Below are 18,930 nucleotides of genomic sequence, written 5' to 3' on the forward strand. Positions count from 1 at the left end.
TGAAGCTGCTGCTTCGAGCGTGAGCCCAGACTCGAGCCTGAATAAAGACCCTCGTGTGTTTGCATCGGAGCTGGCTCTTTGTGGTCTCTATATCTCTCTCATTAGAGTCCCGGGTTCAACAATAGAATCTCATCATATGGGTTTGTATTAACCTTATATAATATGGCTTACTTTACAACCTGACTTTGGTAAAGCATCACATGACAGACAGCAGCTGTTGAAGGAAATAAAAATATTTTCCCCCAAAATAGGTTTCTTCTTCAACATTTTTTTAATCAAAATAAATTTTTGTTACATGTGTTTTTAACAAGACTGACAGCCTTTTCAATACAGGACAAACTAAAATAGGTGCTTTAAAACTTCCTTTTTAAAAACCATACATTTTACTTTGGAGAGAAACAGCTCATCAGAAAAATACTTAGGTACATGGGCTATTGTTTTTCATGATCTTAGAGTGTGCCCTCCAACTTAAAATTTGGTCCACTAAAATATATAAATATTCCTCCTATCACAAAAAATAAATACCATGGTTTGAAAAAATAAAAAAAACCAAAAGTATCTGGCATAGGCCTGAGTGTACTGGAAAAACAAGTCAGGATGTGTTTCAACTGTACGGAGGAAAATCTAAAATCCACCTAGAACCATTTGGCAGAACAATTGGCCTGTTGCTATCAGGGCTCTCCTGGTTCAAATGGAGATAGAAGGTGCAAGGAAGGGTGCCCAAGACTCAACACCCACAGAATCACTTACTCAGAATTAACCAAAATTCAATATAGAATAAAACATGAAAGTAGAACAATCGCAAGTTATTCAATGCCTAGAAAGCAAGCTGTAAGCTTAGAATGACTATCTCAACAGGAACAATAGTCAACATGTTTATAAGACCTTGAAGGTGAGAAAACTGCATCATTCATAGATGATGTCTTGTGCACAAGTATATTAGTTTCCAGGACACTGGGGACAACAAAACATACAAAGTAAGAATATAGTCAAGAAGCTTAACCTTCCACCATTCTCTTGAGTTTTAAAGGCCAGGCCACCTTTGGCCACTTACAGAGGTGTCTTTTCTTCTTTATTCTCCATGAAAATACTTGCTCTTTGGGACACCAACAGTTTCGCTTCTTCCACTCTCTTCTCATCACAGGCTAATTGACCTTGGCTGCTGCCCAGTGCATTGCTGTAGCCTCATAATGATCCTTAGGATCTGGATTAAACCCACCTTCTAGTAGCATGACAGCAATCTCATGCCTATTTTTGGAAGCCGCATTATGTAGGGGAGTACAGCTGTTTTTATTGACAGTATTCGAGCACTTTTTCCCAGAAGGGCTTTTACAATTTCATCCTGGCCAGCAGAAGCAACAATATGAAGAGGAGACCAACCTATATCGTCGTTATTCACTGACACTCCAAGCTGCAACAAAAGTTCAACAATTTCTGTATGTCCGGCCGAACATACTCAAGGCAATGCAGTTCTGCTGTCCTGGTCAGTTCTAGTAGCCAAGGACTTATCAACGAGGATCCTCTCCTTCAGTTTCCCACTGTAGGCCAGGTTGCAGACCAATAGGTTAGACACACTCCTCCGTTTTGCTTTCCTAGGATCTCCCTCAATGTTTCTGTGACATATTTTGAAATGGCTGCCAGAGATCAAACAGACTGAAATGGTCCTGCAAAGCTATCTTTTGTGGGGAAATTTTGCATTTGTAGAGAATCTCTATTAATGTAGCCAGATCTTTCTTTCTCCTTGTAGGGCTTTCCCAGATCTAGGAGAGATTAACTGAAAGTCTGACACCTTTAAAATCTGAAAAGAGACATTTATCATCCACTCTTTCTGAGGGCTGCCACCTAACCTCCTTATCTTAACCCAGGCATTTCCTTCTACTGACTTCAAGCTTAACTCTGCCAACCAATTGTCAACTGGAGAATCCCTAAAACACACCTATGACTTATAAGCCCTCACTTTGAAGTGTCTTGCCTTTTTGGGCCAAACCAATGTATATTCTTTCTTGTATTGATCTATGTTTACCTGCAATTCCCGTCTCCCAGTATATATATATCACAGTTCACTGCAGCCTCGACTTCCTGACCTCAAGTGATCCTTTTGCCTCAGCCTTCTAAGTAGCTGGGACTACTGTCATGTGCCACCACGCCTGGCTAATTTTTTAATTTTTTTGTACAGACAAGGTCTTTCTATATTACCTAGGCTGGTCCCCAACTCCTAAGCTCCAGCGATCCTTTCGCCTTGGCATCCCAAAGTACTCGGATTACAAATGTAAGCCACCACACCCAGCTGGCCTTTTTATATTTTTTAAATTTCCAAATAAAACTTTAAAAATAAATCCTGAAGCCAGTAATTTATATAGTTGCTCAGGTCCTCATAACCAGTCATTTAATATCCAGTGTCTCCCTTCCCTTGATTTGTAAAATGAAGATAGTGATGACAGTCCCTGCCTCATTTGGTTAATACATTACAAAGTGCTCAGCAAAACATCTGGCATATAGTGTTTTTCACTGGCTGTTTATCTTTTACATTGTAACAGAAAGCAGTCAGGTTATCCACACAGCTAGTCCCCTTTAACCTAATAGAAGCAGTACACAAAATATTCAAATAGTGGCTAAATACTACTTTTACTAACCAGTATTGTAACTGAGCATCTAAGTCTTAACTTTTTTTTTCCTTTTTTTGAGTCAGGGTCTCTGTCACTCAGAGTACAGTGGTAGAATCATGGCTCACCACAGCCTCGACCTCCTGAGCTCAATCCTTCCTCCTCAACTTCCGAAGTAGCTGGGACTACAGGCACGTGCCACCATGCCCACCTAACATTTAGTTTTAAATTTTATTTTTAATTTTCTTAAGAGATGTCTCACTCTGCTGCCTAAGCTGGTCTCAAATTCCTGGGCTCAAGCCTTGGCCTCCCAAGTGCTGGGATTATAGGCATGAGCCACTGTGCCCAGTCCTTAAAACGTATTTTAAAGTTTTTTCCCCCTATCTTTTAACATGTTTTAGAAACTTCTTTTCACCATGCATACTTATCTGACCTTTGCTTGCCTAGAAATCTCAGGAGCTAATCTTAAAACAGTTTGACTTCAGGACTCTCACTTTGGGGATAGTCACCAGTTGATCCATAACCTGACTGCAGCTCAAATAACATCAAACAGACCTCCAGGAGGACACTACCCAAGATAAGTCATCGAAATACAACCTGTGCCATGCCTTTATACCAAGTTTTTCCTTTTTAATCTCTTGCACTCAGCCTAAAAATTTGAATTTTTTTTTTTTTTTTTTGGAGTAGAGGTCTTATTCTGTTGCTCAGGCTGTAATGCAGTGACACAACCATGGCTCTCTGCAGCCTCAAACTTCTGATCTCAATAGATCCTCCTGCCTCTGCCTCCCGAGTAGCTCGGACTGCAGGCATGCACCACCACACCTGGCTCATTTTTTGATTTTTTTGTAGTGATGGGGTCTATGTTGCCAGGCTTATCTTGAACTCCTGGGCTTGAGTGATCCTCCCACCTCAGCCTCCCAAAGTTCTGAGATTGCAAGTACCACACCCAGCCATAAAATGGTTTCTTTGAGGCATAGTCTGGCCATTTCCCCATCTGCCAGCTTTTGGAATAGAGTCAGTTTTCTTCCACTATCTCTCATTGCTTGAGGTTGGCTTTGCATGATAAGTGGTCTAGCTTGCTTCAGCAACAGTATACTGTGGGAGTGAGAAACAAGATCTGAACATCAAGTGCGCCTTCTCTACTCACTTGCATCCTACAGGATTTCCAGGCGCGGGGGCTCTTGTGGACTGGATGGCGCTGAACTATCAACAGCTCTTTATTTCCTGGGAGAGGTTAAGTGACCCAACCTCTCAGCTTCAGAATCACAGCATGTGGTGAAGCTGGGATTTCAGTGCATGAACTTAGTACAAGACAGAATGTGCCAAGTATAGAGAAAATTGTAGGCAGAATGCTTTTGGCAGAAAGAAGGGGCCATTATCATTTAAGTGAAGGAATAAGAGCTTTAGAAAAAAGGAGGGAAAAGTGTTTTGGAATATTGTTTAGGCAATTACAGGTATGGGGCATCAAGAAGACTGTAAAACAACTGGATATCAGACAAACAAATGAGGAGGAGCAAGGAGGAAGTCTAGTCTAGAAAGGAAGGTACCCAATATGAATTTGATGCTTGGGGCCAGCTAGGTGCCTCATGTTCTGGGTCTCTGGACTCTCCTAGCCACCCAATGCCATGTGAAATGTAGCCCTCAAAAAATATAGTCCCTAGACAATTTTGTGTTTTAAAAATTTTTTTTTTTTTTTTTTGAGTTGGAGTCTCACTCTGTTGCCCAGACTGGAGTGCAATGGCCGCTCCCGGCCACCGCAGCCTCTCCTGCTGGGCTCCGGCAATCCTTCCGCCTCAGCCTTCCGAGTAGCCGGAATTATAGGCATGCGCTACCAAGCCCAGCTGATTTTTTGATTTATTGTAGAGATGAGGTCTCACTGCCCAGGTGGGTCTCGAACCCATGGGCTCAGGCAATCCACTCACCACAGCCTCCCAAAGGCGCGGGATTACAGGCTGAGCCACCTAAGCCGTTTTTCTTTTAAAATACAAACCCCTGGAATAAAAGTTTGCAAAAGGAAGGCATTGAGATTTTTGTTTATTAAAAGTAGGTATGGACAAAAAATGATAAAGACATTTGTGCAGAGGACCAGGAGGCTGAGGAAGGGAGGACATTTGGCTGGGGATCTACAGTACCTTGACAATTGCCTCTTAGACAGCAACAACTCCTCAATGTGGTTTACATCCATCACGGTAAACCACATTGAAGTTTACTTTTTTTTTTTGAGTCAGAGTCTCTCTGTCACCCAGGCTGGAGTGCAGTGGCACACTCACGGCCACCCCAGTGTCGACCTGCTCCAGTGATCCTTCCGCCTCAGCCTTTCAAGCAGCCAGAGAGGTGTACGCTACCACATCCGGCTACTCTTTTGATTTTTATTGTAGAGACCAGGTCTTGCCAAGTTTTCCGGATTGGTGGCGAAGCCACAGGATCAAGCAATCCACTCACCTTGGCCTCCCAAAGTGCTGGAATTACAGGCTGAGCCACTGAACTCAGCTCGTTTTCATCTTTGGACTTCTCTCATTCCCTTGCCAAGAATTTTCACCATACAGATCAATTTTCAAGGACAAAGTTATTTTATTTAAAAAAATCTTATGATTTTGTTGGGGAAACAAAGACCTAAGCATAATTACTACAAAATGTCCTGTTGGTTATAATGTAAGTATTCACGAGACTCCAAGTGACTAGGGGGAGCTGCTAAGATGGTTTGGGGGTGTCCCAGAAGGTTCCCCAGAGAAATTCTACACTTACAAACTGTCCGTAAAAGCTCTATTCATTCTGTTTTCAGATAGGTATTTTTAAGTCTTCCTTTTATTTTCAGATGTTTTCAGTAGTTTTAGAAAAGCTTAAAGCCATGATAATTGTTTATTCCTTTCCTTCTATGTCAGCTCTATTAAAATGGGTTTTTGTTTAATTTAAAAACAATCTTGTGTTCTTTGAAAAATACTAAAAAATGAGGGGGGGAAATCATCCAGTTTCTCTACAGTTAATCAGTGGTTCTAAGCCTGGCTACAAATTAGGATTATCTGGGAACTACTTTTGGTTTAGGGTTGGGCATGGTATGATTAAAAACTCTCCAAGTGATTCTAAGTGCAGCTAGGGTTGAGACCTATTGCATAATTAACAATTTGGCTATGGACTATTTCTTCATAATCACACAGTCATCTTTTCACGTATAGGGCTTCAACATTTCTTTTTTCATAATCATCCTTATCTTGCAATTCTTTTTAATATCATAGTGTTGTGGCCCAATCCAAACTATTGGCTGCTATCCCTCACTGTCAATTAAAATACAAGAGGCAGAGACTGGGAGAAAAGGAAATGTTTAATTTTCATAGCCAGGTTATAGGGAGACAGTTGGCATCACTGCCAAAAACCCACCCAAAGCAACACAAATTCATTCTAGTATTTATACCTAAAATCCATAGCCCTTTACTCACCCTGAGTTTGAAACTTAAATGCAGTTTTTGCATGAGTCAAGATTTACATTAACGATGTTTGATATGTGACCACCAACGTGACGTAGTCTCCTGATCATGCTGACATTTTAGAAAACATTTTGGAACTTACAATATGTTTTTACAGTTTTTTTAAAGGAAGGGGCTGACCATTACAGTATTTGGAAAAAAGAGAAAATCATGACATTTAAGATGGTAACTTTAAATTGTTTTAAAATATAATTGTAACAATCTTTTATTCCCAGAGCCCTGGCCTGTAACACTCCGATGTCCTTGTATTCACAGGTGGAGGGGAGGTGGGCAATGCCCGCTTCAAGTTTTCATCTAATCATTAGGTGGTCTGGCTTGCCTGGCTGTTTCCTTTTCAGCACCAGCAATGGCTAACTAGATAAGACTGGCCAGGGTGGCCTGGCTTGGTGGCTCAGCCTGTAATCCCAGCAATTTGGGAGGCTAAAGCGAGTGGATTGCCTGAGCCCATGGGTTCAAGATTAGTCCAGGCAACTTGAGGAGACCTCGTTTCTACAATAAAAATAAAAAATTAGCTTGGAGTGCCTGTAGGGAAGGCCAAAGTGGAAGGATCACCAGAGCCCAGCAGGTCGACGCTGGGGTGACGATGAGCATGCCACTGCCCTCCAGCCTAGGTGATAGAGTGAGACTCCAGCTCAAAAAAAAAGGATTGGCCAGGGCAAGGCCGTGCTAGGAGAGAAGGAGGTGGCGGCAGAGAAAATGTAAATTTTTGAATCTAAGCAGCTTTTATGTTTAGCCCAACTCAGCTACAAAAGAATACAAGTTTTTAAGTTTTTTCTAAATGACTATTCTAACATAACCAAAATGGCCTCTTTTCAGCCTATAACAATAGAACATATTTAAATTATTTTTATGCCTGCATAGTATTGTATTGGAATAATTTTTTTTTTTTGAATTGGAGTCTCGCTCTGTTACACATGCTGGAGTGCAATGGCACGCTCACTGCCACCACAGCCTCAACCTGCTGGGCTCGGGTGATCCTTCCGACTCAGCCTTCCAAGTAGCTAAAGGCATGCGCCACCACTTCCGGCTATTTTTTTTTTTTTTTAATTGTAGAGATGAGGCCTCATCAAGTTGCCCAGGCTAATCTCCAACCCCAGTCTCAGGCAATCCTCTCACCTCAATCTCCCAGAGTGCTGGTATTACAGGCTGAGCCACTGTGCCTGGCCTTTTTGTTGTTGTTGTTGTTAATAATTAATTAATCTTATGCTGGGCTCGGTGGCTCAGCCTGTAATCCGGCGCCTTTGGGAGGCTGAGGTGAGTGGGTTGCCTGAGCCCGCGGGTTCGAGACCCGCCTGGGCAGCGAGACCTCATCTCTACAATAAATCAAAAAAAATTAGCTGGGCGTTGTAGCGCATGCCTGTAATTCCGGCTACTTGGAAGGCTGAGCACCCTTTATAATTGCAGAAGTCAAATGTGACTTGTATTCATCTTTTGTTATTGGTATATATTGTGTACTACAATTTTAAAGGTTTTTTGCTTTCTTAAAATGTATAGGCCGGGCTCGGTGGCTCAGCCTGTAATCCCAGCGCTTTGGGAGGCCGAGGTGAATGTATTGCCTTAGCCTGCAGGTTTGAGACCCACCTGGGCAACTTGGCGAGACCTCATCTCTACAATAAATCAAAAAATTAGCCAGGCATGGTAGCGCCCGCCTGTAGTTCCAGCTACTTGGAAGGCTGAGGCAGAAGGATCGCTGGAGCCCAGCAGGCGAGGCTGTGGTGCCGGGAGCGGCCACTGCACTCCAGTCTGAGTGACAGAGTGAGACTCCAACTCAAAAAAAAAAAATGTATATATTTTTTGGCCCTGCACGGTGGCTCATGCCAATAATCCCAGTACTTTGGGAGGAAGAGAAGAAAGGATTGATTGAGTCCATGGGTTCAAGACCAGCCTAGGCAACATGGTGAGACCTCATTTCTACAACAAATAAAAAAAATCAGCCAGGCATGGTGGCGAATGCTTGTGGTTACAGCTACTTGGAAGGCTGAAGCGAAAATCACCTGGGCCCAGCAGGTTGAGGCTGCGGTGGTCATGAGCATGCTACTGCACTCCAGCCTGAGCGACAGTGAGACTTTGGCTCAAAACAAAAAACAAAACCAAAAAAAGTATACTTTTTTTTGGCACCCTCTGTATACGCAATGTACTACTACATGACCATTTTAAAAAAAAAGAACAAAATCATGTCCTTTACAATATGGATGTAGCTACAGACCATCATCCTGAGTGAACTTATCACAGAAACAGAAAACTGAATACTGTATGTTCCTTCTAATAAGTGAGAGCTAAACACTGTATCCACACAGGCACAAGGATGAGGACAACAGACTCTGGGGCACTCCTGAAGGGGAAAGGGAGAGAGGGGGAACAAGGGTTGAAACTACTCACTGGCTACTGTGACTAGCTCTTGGGTGACTGACAGGCTCAATAGCTCAAGCCTCACTTTACAAAGTGCCGTTGCTAAACCTGCACGTGAACCTATTGAATAAAAAAAAAAAAGTCGTAATATACAACCTTGAATTTCAGAGAGAGAAACAATAATAATGTATTGGAGAAGGTATTTGTCTTTCTGAAAGAAAAAAATCAAAAAGCAAGAAATAATATGAATATAATATCCCAAAACAGAGGATTGAACCAACAAGTGTTACCAGCTCCAAAAATTAAGCAAACAAAAATTTTTAACTTTTTGAGTCGGAGTCTCACCCTGTCGCCCAGACCGGAGTTACAGTGGCACGCTCCAGGCCACCGCGGCCTCGACCTGCTGGGCTCCGCGATCCCTCCGCCTCAGACTTCCAAGTAGCCGGAACTACAGGCGCGCGCTACTACGCCCGGCTGATTTTTGATTTATTGTAGAGACAAGGGCTCGCCAAGTTGCCCGGGTGGGTCTTGAATCCGCGGGCTCAGGCAATCCACTCACCTCAGCCTCCCAAAGGCGCGGGATTACAGGCTGAGCCACCGAGCCCGGCCCGGCCATCTTTTAAAATAATAATCATAATAAAAACCCAAACCTTATCTCCTATTGATACTGCAACATTTTTCCACCAAAGCAAAAAAAAAAAAAAAAAAAGAAAAAAATCTTATGTATACAATTTGTGCAATCCTGTCCTTTTTATTTTTTTTAGGGAAACTTCTCGTAAGTGAACACTTAAAGCCCTCAGCTTTTGTTTTCCGAGCACTTAGGCCTGTTGTGTTGAACAAACCTCCCTACGTGACAGGTCTGGAAGCTGCAGCTTCAGGACGCGGCTCAAGTTCACAGGTACAAACGGCTGGGTCAGAACTCCTCGGCTGGCGGGCTGGCTTTTCTGCCTTCTGGATAGAAACTATGTCGGGAAAGGCGCGGAACGGCGCTGTGGTACTGGAAAGCCCCGAAGACACAACCCCTCCAGCTCGGAATAGGCCGCCACCAAGCGCCGCGCAACCAGGAGCCCGCCTCCCAGAAAGAGAGGCTCCGCCCTACTTCCGCTCGTCTTTCTTTGCCATTGGCTGAGGATGGAGTATATAACAACGTCATTTCCGGCAGCCTGTCCTTTCCGCGCTACCCGCAGAGGGGTCCATACGGCGTTGTTCTCAGTGAGTCCATTGTGGGGTCCCTGGTTCCTCCCCAGGTCACCAGAACGAGTTTCCGGCTCAGATGAGGGTTGCGAAGACTAAGAATGGAAGCCGATGGGGCCGGGTGTGTCTCCTCGGTGCGCGCTGCCTCAGGCCAGCTGCCTGCACGTGGCTGGGCCCTGTCTCGCGGGGACCCATAGTGCACCGGGCGCCGGCGGAGGCCGCGCTCTAGCCAGTCCCAGGGTTTGGGCCGGGGCTGGGGTAGGGGTGCAGAACGCGGGCTAACATGCACTGCGTCGCCCCTGTAAACTGCCGGTGGATCGAGGTCCAGGCGCTGATTTGTACCAGCGACTTGTACTGGTCGGGTTTTCCCGATCACGTTACGCTGGTCAGGAGTTAAGGTTCTTCGCAGGGTTTTGAGACAAGTTGTAAAATTGCTTGGCGAAGTAATTCCAAAGCGCCCACCTGCAATGTGTTAGGAAATGTCTGAGGCCAGTTCACGTGTTTCCTACATTTCCTCTCCTTGTGTATCCAAACATGGCTGGGCTGCTCTGTTCACATCTGGTTGTTACTTTTGCTTGTCCGTCACTCTTCCTTAGTTCCTGGGTAACTTGTGAAGTGTTGAATTTCAGTTTACTGTTTCCTTCTAGTTGGATTTCCTGGATATGCTGCCGTCTACACTATTAATCTCAGCAAGATTTACTAAAGTTCTGTAATCTGGGGCGTATGTCTGTTCATGTTCCACTGGGTTTTCTGCCTTCATTACATTGTAATCTCAATGCATAATGTAGAAGGGGGATAGTCCTTGGTTGCTTTTATGTTATGAATTTGCCTTCATTGGTAGTAGTTAGCCACCCCTAAGTGGATTAGTTAGCGACTGCCCTTGACTCACTGGAGTAAAAAGAACTAGATTGTTAACTGTTTTTCAGATTCCCGTCGTAACTTAAAGGGAAACTTTCACAATGTCCGGAGCCCTTGATGTCCTGCAAATGAAGGAGGAGGATGTCCTCAAATTCCTTGCAGCAGGCACCCACTTAGGTGGCACCAACCTTGACTTCCAAATGGAACAGTACATCTATAAAAGGAAGAGTGATGGTCGGTCATTGGTTTAATTTTTTTGTTATTTAGTTGTAAGTAGAAATTTCAACCTCTTCTGATGGAGTACTGGGTGAAATAATTTTGACATCTCTGCCTCAAAGGTCTCTGCGAAATAATAAACAAAATCGGATTCCTAGATTGGAAATGTGCATTAGCACTAAGGAAATGTTCTGGTTGTTTTGGGAGGAACGATTCCTGGGCACCAGTGAAAGAATATGGCAATTGTTAAGCTTTTCGAGTTGGAGTCTCACTCTGTCACCCAGCCTGGAGTGCAGTGGCACTCTCATGGCCACCCCAGCATCGACCTGCTGGGCTCCGGTGAACTTTCCACCTGAGCCTTCCAAGTAGCTGGAACTACAGGTGTGTGCTACTACGACCAGCTAATTTTTTATTTATTGTAGAGACAAGGCCTTGCCAAGATGCCTGGGTTCGTCTAGAACCCACGGGCTCAGGCGGTCCACTCTCTTTGGCCTCCCAAAGTACTGGGATTTCAGGCATGAGGTACCACATAAAGCTTTTAAGTGATGTGACTTGGGCTGAGTCAGGAAGGTGTGAGATGTGAAGATGAAGAAACCTATTAGCTGAGTGCCTAATAACTTGCCTTCCAAAGTCCATTCAACTTAATTGGTACTGATAAAAGATTTGACTGAATTCTGAGAGAAAAGTAAGGCCAGAGGTGGAAATAAACAGTTTGTCGAAGAGGGAAGATAGGTAGTGACAAAAATGTGGGAGACATTAAACTGGCTAAAGCACCTTAGCTTTTGGAGATGAAGCCATTGAAGAATTTAAACCTGGAAATGGTATGCTGTACAGGGGTTTTAGAATGAAACTGGCATCAATGTAGGTAATGAAGGGAGAAGTCAGGAAGTGGGTAAAAACATGTAGGAGTGCAGGGAGGCTGGTGAAGTCCTATTATAGGAAAAGAAAAAGGAAAATAATGGGCTTTGCTGACTGAATCGAGGCTGCACACTATTAAAGCTCAGGGTGGAGGCCAGTCTTGGCCTGTGAACTTCTGAGTGTCGGAAGTGTGCTATATTAATGGCAGGATTTTCGCTAACACCAGTAGAGCTTGCCTCCATGACTGGAGTTTGATAGTACTTGCTGCCACATACACTCAATTTTTTGGAATGATGTGTATTTTCACAGCTAGGGCAAGTGTTAATATTCTCCTTCCCTCACTTAGGCATCTACATTATAAATCTGAAGAGGACCTGGGAGAAGCTTCTGCTTGCAGCTCGTGCCATTGTTGCCATTGAAAACCCTGCTGATGTCAGTGTCATATCTTCCAGGAATACTGGCCAGGTTTGTGAAGCAATGCTTATTTTTTATAGAAATCTATAGATACTGTGGGAAATATATAAGGGGGGGACCCAAAAAAAGAATCTATTAAAAAATTGTGTATTCTTAAATGTTTAAACTTAAGTCACCTTCAAAGGACTCTCCATTTGATGCAGTACATCTATTGAGACTCTTTTTCCACTGCTTAAAACATTTCCCTTTGAGGACTTTTCATCTGGGGAAACAGATCCAGCTAGATTGGGTGAATAGGGAGGTTGGGGCATGGGAGTTGTCCCGTTTTTGTTTTTGTTTTTTTTTTAAACCCGCTGAATTCCTAAGTACAGTGTGAGCAGGTGCACTCATAAATCATCCATCATGAAATGGACAAACACAGTCCGTGAAAATTCACTGAAGATGAACACAGCCTCTCAACAACGGTAGCTGGTGATGCCAGTTGGTTCCTAGAACACTACCCAGCTGGAGAAAAAGAAAGTAAAAATAACCCATAACTCCACCGTTGAGAATTTTTTTTTCACTTTTAAATATTATTTTTATTTTAAAGATGGGTACAGTTCAGGATTGGGTACATAAGTGGTCATCTTGCTGGTAAAGTTTGGGTACCCTTATTGATGTTATATGCCTTTCCCCACTGCAGTGTCCTACTGGCAATCCTTTTCTTGTAGTATCACAATAAATGTTTAGGGTCCTCTTATGACTGAGTGCATGTAGTACTCAGATCTTTGTTTCTGTGATAAATCACTGAGTATTATACACTCTAAAGCCATCCAAGTTGTTGCAAAGTCCAAAGTTTTGTTTTTTGTGACTGCATAAATAATCCATCGGGTATATGTACCACATGTGAGCAGCCAACAGATACATGAGAAATCTTCAATTGGACTGAAGCATAGGACTTGCCAATATTGAATTGTTCAACATACATGGGATTTTCATTTTTATTTTGTATTAGAATGATAAAATGCTGGGACAAAGAATGTGACACCCACTCACTGCAAAGATTTTCGATTAGGCTACTAGTCCTTGTCTCAAACAAATATTAATGAATTTTTGCCAACTTCAATGAAAAATAAATTAATTTGTATTTTTGTTTTTTTGAGTTGGAATCACACTCTGTTGCCCAGGCTAGAGGGCAGTGGCACACTCCACCACAGCCTCAACTTGCTGGGCTCAGGCAATCCTTCCACCTCAGCCTTCCAAGTAGCTGGAACTACAGGTGCGCACCACCATGCCCAGCTAATTTTTTTGATATATTGTAGAGACGAGGTCTCGTCAGTTTGCCTAGGCTGGTCTTGAACCCGTGACCTCAGGTAATCCTCTGGCCTCTGCCTCCTAAAGTGCTGGAATTACAGGCTTGAGCCATTGCTCCTGGCTTAATTTGTATTTTTAAAAGTGAGGTAAAACTTAGATCTTTTTGCCCTAGATTTACTTTGACAATTAGGTGAGTATTTTATCTTGAGTTGGAGACTGATTTGCATCCCAGACTGGAGTAAGTGGCACAATCATGGCTCACTGCTTCTTTGACCTGGGCTCAAGGCTAGGAGATCCTTCTGCCTCAGCCTCTTGACTACAGGTATGCACCACCACACCCAGCTAATGTGTGTGTGTGTGTGTTTAGAGACAAGATCTTGCTATGTTGCCTAGGCTGATCATTTACTGGACACAAGCAATCCTCTTGCCTCAGCCTTCCGAAGTGCTGGGATTAAAGGCATGAGCCACTTCCCAGCTTACAATTTGCTTTTCTATGGAGAAAATTAGTAGATTTCTTAAACTGACTTATGAATTCTAACTCGGATTTCATCCACTTAGATTTGTCAGATTTAAAACTTGATTTGGATGTGACATATTTCGACAGATTTCTTAAGATGATGAAGTAAGACTTTCTATTTCATTTTTGACGAGAGGCTCCCATGAGTGTTTTTGCAGAAGGTTATTTATTCCTGAAGGGCTGACTTGTGATTGGGACTCTATGTAGTTTGGTACATGGTGGAAGAAAGTTTTGCTTAATTGATGTAGAATGAACCAAGTGACCACTGTCATTGCTTCAGAAAAATTTACTGCGCTTCTAGATTGGACTGGGTAGTGTTGATATGTGCTTGGGATATAGCAGAAAAGCAGTCAAGTCTTTTCTGAAGGGAATGCAGGAAATAGTCTCTGGAGAAGGAAAAGAGTGTGAAGAAAGTTGAGTGCGGCCTGGTTTATATGGGGTAGCTGGGATAAAATCTGACCAGAAGTCATAAGTGCTTAACTGGCTGCAACACATTGTTCTATGTTAGATATATTCAGGAAATTAGAAGTACGTGAATATCTTGCCCAAATCACAGAGGCCCACTTGGTACTTAAAACTAGGCAGTGTGGTCCTGGAGCCTTCAGAAGAGTGGTTGCCTGTGCGCCAGGCTCCTGAGGGAGAAATTGGGAGTGGGAAATGCATTCTCAGCAGAAAGGGGTTAAGGTGTTTTTTTTTGGCTGTCGTTTTGTAAGTGCTTTCAGTTAAGCTAGAGGGCATAGAAGAATTAACACTTCAATTTGATGCGTTCATTTTTGAGAAGTCATCTCTGGGGTACTAACTCTTTTTCAAAGCGGGCTGTGCTGAAGTTTGCTGCCGCCACTGGAGCCACTCCTATCGCTGGTCGCTTCACTCCTGGAACCTTCACCAACCAGATCCAGGCAGCCTTTCGGGAGCCCCGCCTGCTGGTAGTTACTGATCCCAGGGCTGACCACCAGCCTCTCACAGAGGCATCTTATGTTAACCTGCCCACCATTGCTCTGTGTAACACAGACTCTCCTCTGCGCTATGTGGACATTGCCATCCCGTGCAACAATAAGGTAATGGCTTCATGATGTAGAGTTGTGAATGAGTACTCTAGAAAAGCTAGGCATTCCTATGCACATTGTTAGAGCTTGGAGTTGAGGCCACTGACTGGCTGATGAACTCTCAAGTGTAGGTAGTGTGCTACACGAGGGGCAAGTTTTTCGCTAACACCACAAGGGTCTCTGGCCCAATGAGTGGAGTTTGATAGTAATCCTTGCTACAAGTGTAATGTCAATGCTGCCTTAACTTTGAGGAAAGATGGAAACATTTGAAAAATGATCTGTTTTCTTTTGCCTTTGTCCATATTTCTTGCTCTACTTAGGCCTCAGGTATTACTTGGCCTTTCTGTTTTCACATCTACTTGATGAGTTCTGCTATAGGATTCCAAAAAGGTGGGTTGTATGTGATTCAAGTTGGCTCATTTGTAACTGGTCTTAAAACCCTAGTTGCACATGAATTGCCCAAAGCCTTTTTAAAAATGCCAATGTCCAGGTGCTACTCCTAGGGATCTCATTTAATTGCATGGGGTGGAGTCCTGACTACAGTGTTGTTTCTTTTAATACCTGTGATTCCAGTGTGCAGACAAGGTTGAGGACTCTGATATGTAGTTTCTTGTTGTGCTTTTAAACTAAGGTCTGTACTTTTGGTACCAAGGCACCTAGATGATGTAGGAGCAAGCGAGGTGAATGGGGAGGTGCTTGCTGTTTGGGTTGACCAGGTGTCACTTTTTAATAATCTGGCACTCTTGCAGGGAGCTCACTCAGTGGGTCTGATGTGGTGGATGCTGGCTCGAGAAGTTCTGCGCATGCGTGGCACCATATCCCGTGAACACCCGTGGGAGGTTATGCCTGATCTCTACTTCTACAGAGATCCTGAAGAGGTAAGCTTCTTCCACAAAGGCTTGCGGTCACATTAGCGAATTGGACATTGATCTACGCTTCTAGGAAGCAAAGTTTGTCAGTTCCTCTAAGCCTTTTTTTTTGTAACCAGATTGAAAAGGAAGAGCAGGCTGCTGCTGAAAAAGCTGTGACCAAAGAAGAATTTCAGGGTGAATGGACTGCTCCAGCTCCTGAGTTCACTGCTACTCAGCCTGAGGTTGCAGACTGGTCTGAAGGTGTGCAGGTGCCCTCTGTGCCAATTCAGCAGTTTCCTACTGGTATGTATCCAGACACAAGTGCATCATGCTGTGCTTTGGAACTTTTAAGTTTTACTTGTAACTTTAATACTTTGTGTGGCTATTACACTAGTGTTAGGGGTTTTCATCTTAATGTACTATAGCTGCAAATACATAGGTTGAATTCAGGTGCCTTTGGAATGTGCCGGCCATCAGCTTTGTCCTCTGAAATAAATAATGCAGTACTTACTGCTTGGTTGTTGTTGGGGATGGTGTAAGGAAAATACTATATTGGGGGACAGAGCTGATGGCTTTTTTGGTATCTTCTTTACAGAAGACTGGAGTGCTCAGCCTGCCACAGAAGACTGGTCTGCAGCTCCCACTGCTCAGGCCACTGAATGGGTAGGGACAACCACTGAGTGGTCTTAACCTCTTAAGCAACACAGGCTCTTAAGCAACACGGAAATAAGGTTGGCGGAAAATAAACTTGTTTCTAAGGATTGTGTCTGTTTCGGTTTTTGTTTTTGTTTTTTTCCAGATTAAAATACCTGGGATTGCTTAATGTCACTTCAGCTATATTTCTATAGCCAACTGTCTATAAAGTATATTGTTTTCCACTTGGAGTTTCCTGAGATTCTTTAATGTGTAAGGAACTTCTGTGTCCTGAAAATAGGTCTAAGTGATTGCACATACATAGGTGGTAACCCCAGGAATATTATTCCACAACCTTGATATGGTTGATAATTCTCTGTAAATCCCAGATTTTAGAATAAATTGTTTTTCAGTAATAGTCCTGCTGTTTGGTTGGTTCTGGCATCTGCAGACCTGCCTTGAATGAAACTCTTGGAATCCCTGGAGATTCAGTCGTCTTCCCTATCTGGGGCCCTTCCCAGTAGTGCCGAGGTAATTATGGGACCCTAACTTTGGGACAAGTGTGCTTCTGGCTGTTAAAGAGCAAGTTTGGGCAAGTATGCCACACCGTGTCTCCAATGGGAATAGTATTCGGTGAACCTTAAGGTTTCTGGGGCTGTAGGCGGTTAGGGATTGCTGGAATCTGGATCAACAGGACGCTGAGTGCTTGAATCTGGGGTGCTAAGGACTAAGGGATATAAAACTTGCCAACAGGTTCTGGGTGAAGGAGGGTGTTTAGGGGTAGGAGAACCTTGGCTTTTCCTGGCTTTTGAAAGTCTCTGGAAAAATCTATTAAGACATGGAGGTTACTCCATCTGTCAACTGCTGATCTCTCCAGGACTACTTAGTCCTTTCCAACAGGAGCAGTTTTCTAGTTCACCTCCCCTTCAGCATGCTCTTGACAACTAACCCTGCCATTGTGCTGAGTATTTCCAGCCCAGAGACCTTGTTGCATTCTTACCTCTTGCTCTGGTCTTGCCTTATAGCATTTCCAGAGCAGTTCCACAGAACGCTTTTTCTAGAATGTAAGGTTGGGGACAAGGTACTTGCCCCCTGGCAGGAGTTGTTCACATTAAGCATAGTGGAAGTTTGAAAATCCTAGACAGGTTTACTTGGGTGGGTTTTGGTTTTCCCTAAGCTTCAACCCATCCAAAGCTAACTTCTGAGAATTAGATCCTTCCACCCCCCATCACCAGCTGCTAATGAATTCTGGCCCAACTAAGACAAGCTGGCCCAGATCTTGGTCAACGCCCGTGGGATCCAGCAGCTGCCCTATGGCTGCAGAACCAGTGGCTTCACAGTCTGGGATAGCTTCTTTAAACAAGCCAGTTCAAACCTCTCTTGCCTGGTGGTGCTCATAGGTATTCCTGAGTCTAAATGGTGATCTGTGTCCCTTGGGTGCTCAGCAGCTTGCCACTGGCAACTTTCTCCTATTGGTGTTATCCTGAGTCTAACGGTTGCTGCAGCCCCATGCCTAGTTTGAGGCCTTGGCTAAGGCGGGGTAATCCCTGCTTCCTGTCTTTTCCTGGCACTTCATATGGGAGATTTTCCCTCATTAACTCATTCCCTTGTTGGACCTGATTTTTGAGATGGAGCTTCCTGTAGTTATCACATGCCTTAAGATTTCTTTTGTTCTCATCACAGTTTCCAGTTTTTGGTACACTTTTGGGTTGTCTGCTGTGTTTATAGAAATTCTGAAGGCCAGGCAAAATATACTGTCCTCATGCCTACGAACCCAGCACTTTGGAAGGCTGAGGGGAGAGGATTGCCTGAGCCCACAGGTTTGAGACTAGCCTGGTGAAACCTCGTCTCTACAGTAAATAAAAAAGTTAGCCAGGCGTGGTGACACGCGCCTGTAGTTCCAACTACTTGGAAGGCTGAGGCGGAAAGAACCTGAGCCCAGCAGGTTGATGCTGCGGTGGCCAAGAGCATGCCACTGCACTCCAGTCTGGGCTACAGAGAGATTCCAAAAAAAGAATCCCACACAGAACTCTGGAGTTATCCCTTTTTCCCATAAGCATCTTGGACAACAGTCATAGGACTCTGGACATTAGACATGTTCTGAAACATCTCAAGTAAAAGGGCAAATCTGAGCATCTCCACTGAAATCAACCTTATCGTAGAAGCTGACACTTGGTAGATACTAGTGAGTTCTTTCTGAGGGAATAGAAGGTGGTTAAGAATATATCTGATAGCTGGGCTCAGTGGCTCAGCCTGTAATCCTGAGCCTTTGGGAGGCTGAGGTGAATGGATTGCCTGAGCCCGCGGGTTTGAGACCCGCTTGGGCAACTTGGTGAGACCTCATCTCTACAATAAATCAAAAATGAGCTGGGCGTGGTAGTGCACGCTTGTGGTTCCAGCTACTTGGAAGGCTGAGGCGGAGGGATCACCGGAGCCCAGCAGGTCAAGGCTGCGGTGGCTGGGAGCGGCCACTGCACTCCAGTATGGGTGACAGAGTGAGACTCCAACTCAAAAAAAAAAAAAAAAAAAAAAATACATCTGAGACTTAGCATTAAAAAAGTGAGGTGAGCCGGGCTCGGTGGCTCAACCTGTAATCCCACACCTTGGGAGGCTGAG

General features: G+C 43.9%; 1 protein-coding gene and 1 pseudogene across 6 annotated transcripts; one reads left to right on the forward strand and one right to left on the reverse strand.

Moving 5' to 3' along the window:
* Positions 1–828: 828 nt before the first annotated feature.
* LOC103263520 lies at positions 829–4,788 on the reverse strand (annotated as a pseudogene).
* Positions 4,789–9,574: 4,786 nt separating this feature from the next.
* On the forward strand, positions 9,575–16,559 carry RPSA (ribosomal protein SA). Of its 6 annotated transcripts, none has more exons than XM_008061192.2 (7): positions 9,575–9,646; positions 10,555–10,720; positions 11,907–12,025; positions 14,597–14,842; positions 15,580–15,708; positions 15,819–15,984; positions 16,277–16,443. In XM_008061192.2, the coding sequence occupies exons 2-7, from the start codon at positions 10,588–10,590 to the stop codon at positions 16,369–16,371; spliced, it is 888 nt and encodes a 295-aa protein (XP_008059383.1). In that variant the 5' UTR covers positions 9,575–9,646; positions 10,555–10,587; the 3' UTR covers positions 16,372–16,443. The 6 variants fall into 6 exon arrangements, with proteins under 6 accessions (XP_008059383.1, XP_021569670.1, XP_021569672.1 ...); XM_021713995.1 differs by having other exon boundaries at positions 16,280–16,443; XM_021713997.1 differs by having other exon boundaries at positions 15,819–15,988; positions 16,280–16,361.
* The last annotated feature ends 2,371 nt before the right edge of the window (positions 16,560–18,930 follow it).

Source organism: Carlito syrichta, unplaced genomic scaffold (genome assembly GCF_000164805.1).
Source record: "Carlito syrichta isolate Samal-C Ts95f unplaced genomic scaffold, Tarsius_syrichta-2.0.1 Scaffold305140, whole genome shotgun sequence".
In the NCBI taxonomy this organism is placed as follows: Eukaryota; Metazoa; Chordata; class Mammalia; order Primates; family Tarsiidae; genus Carlito; species Carlito syrichta.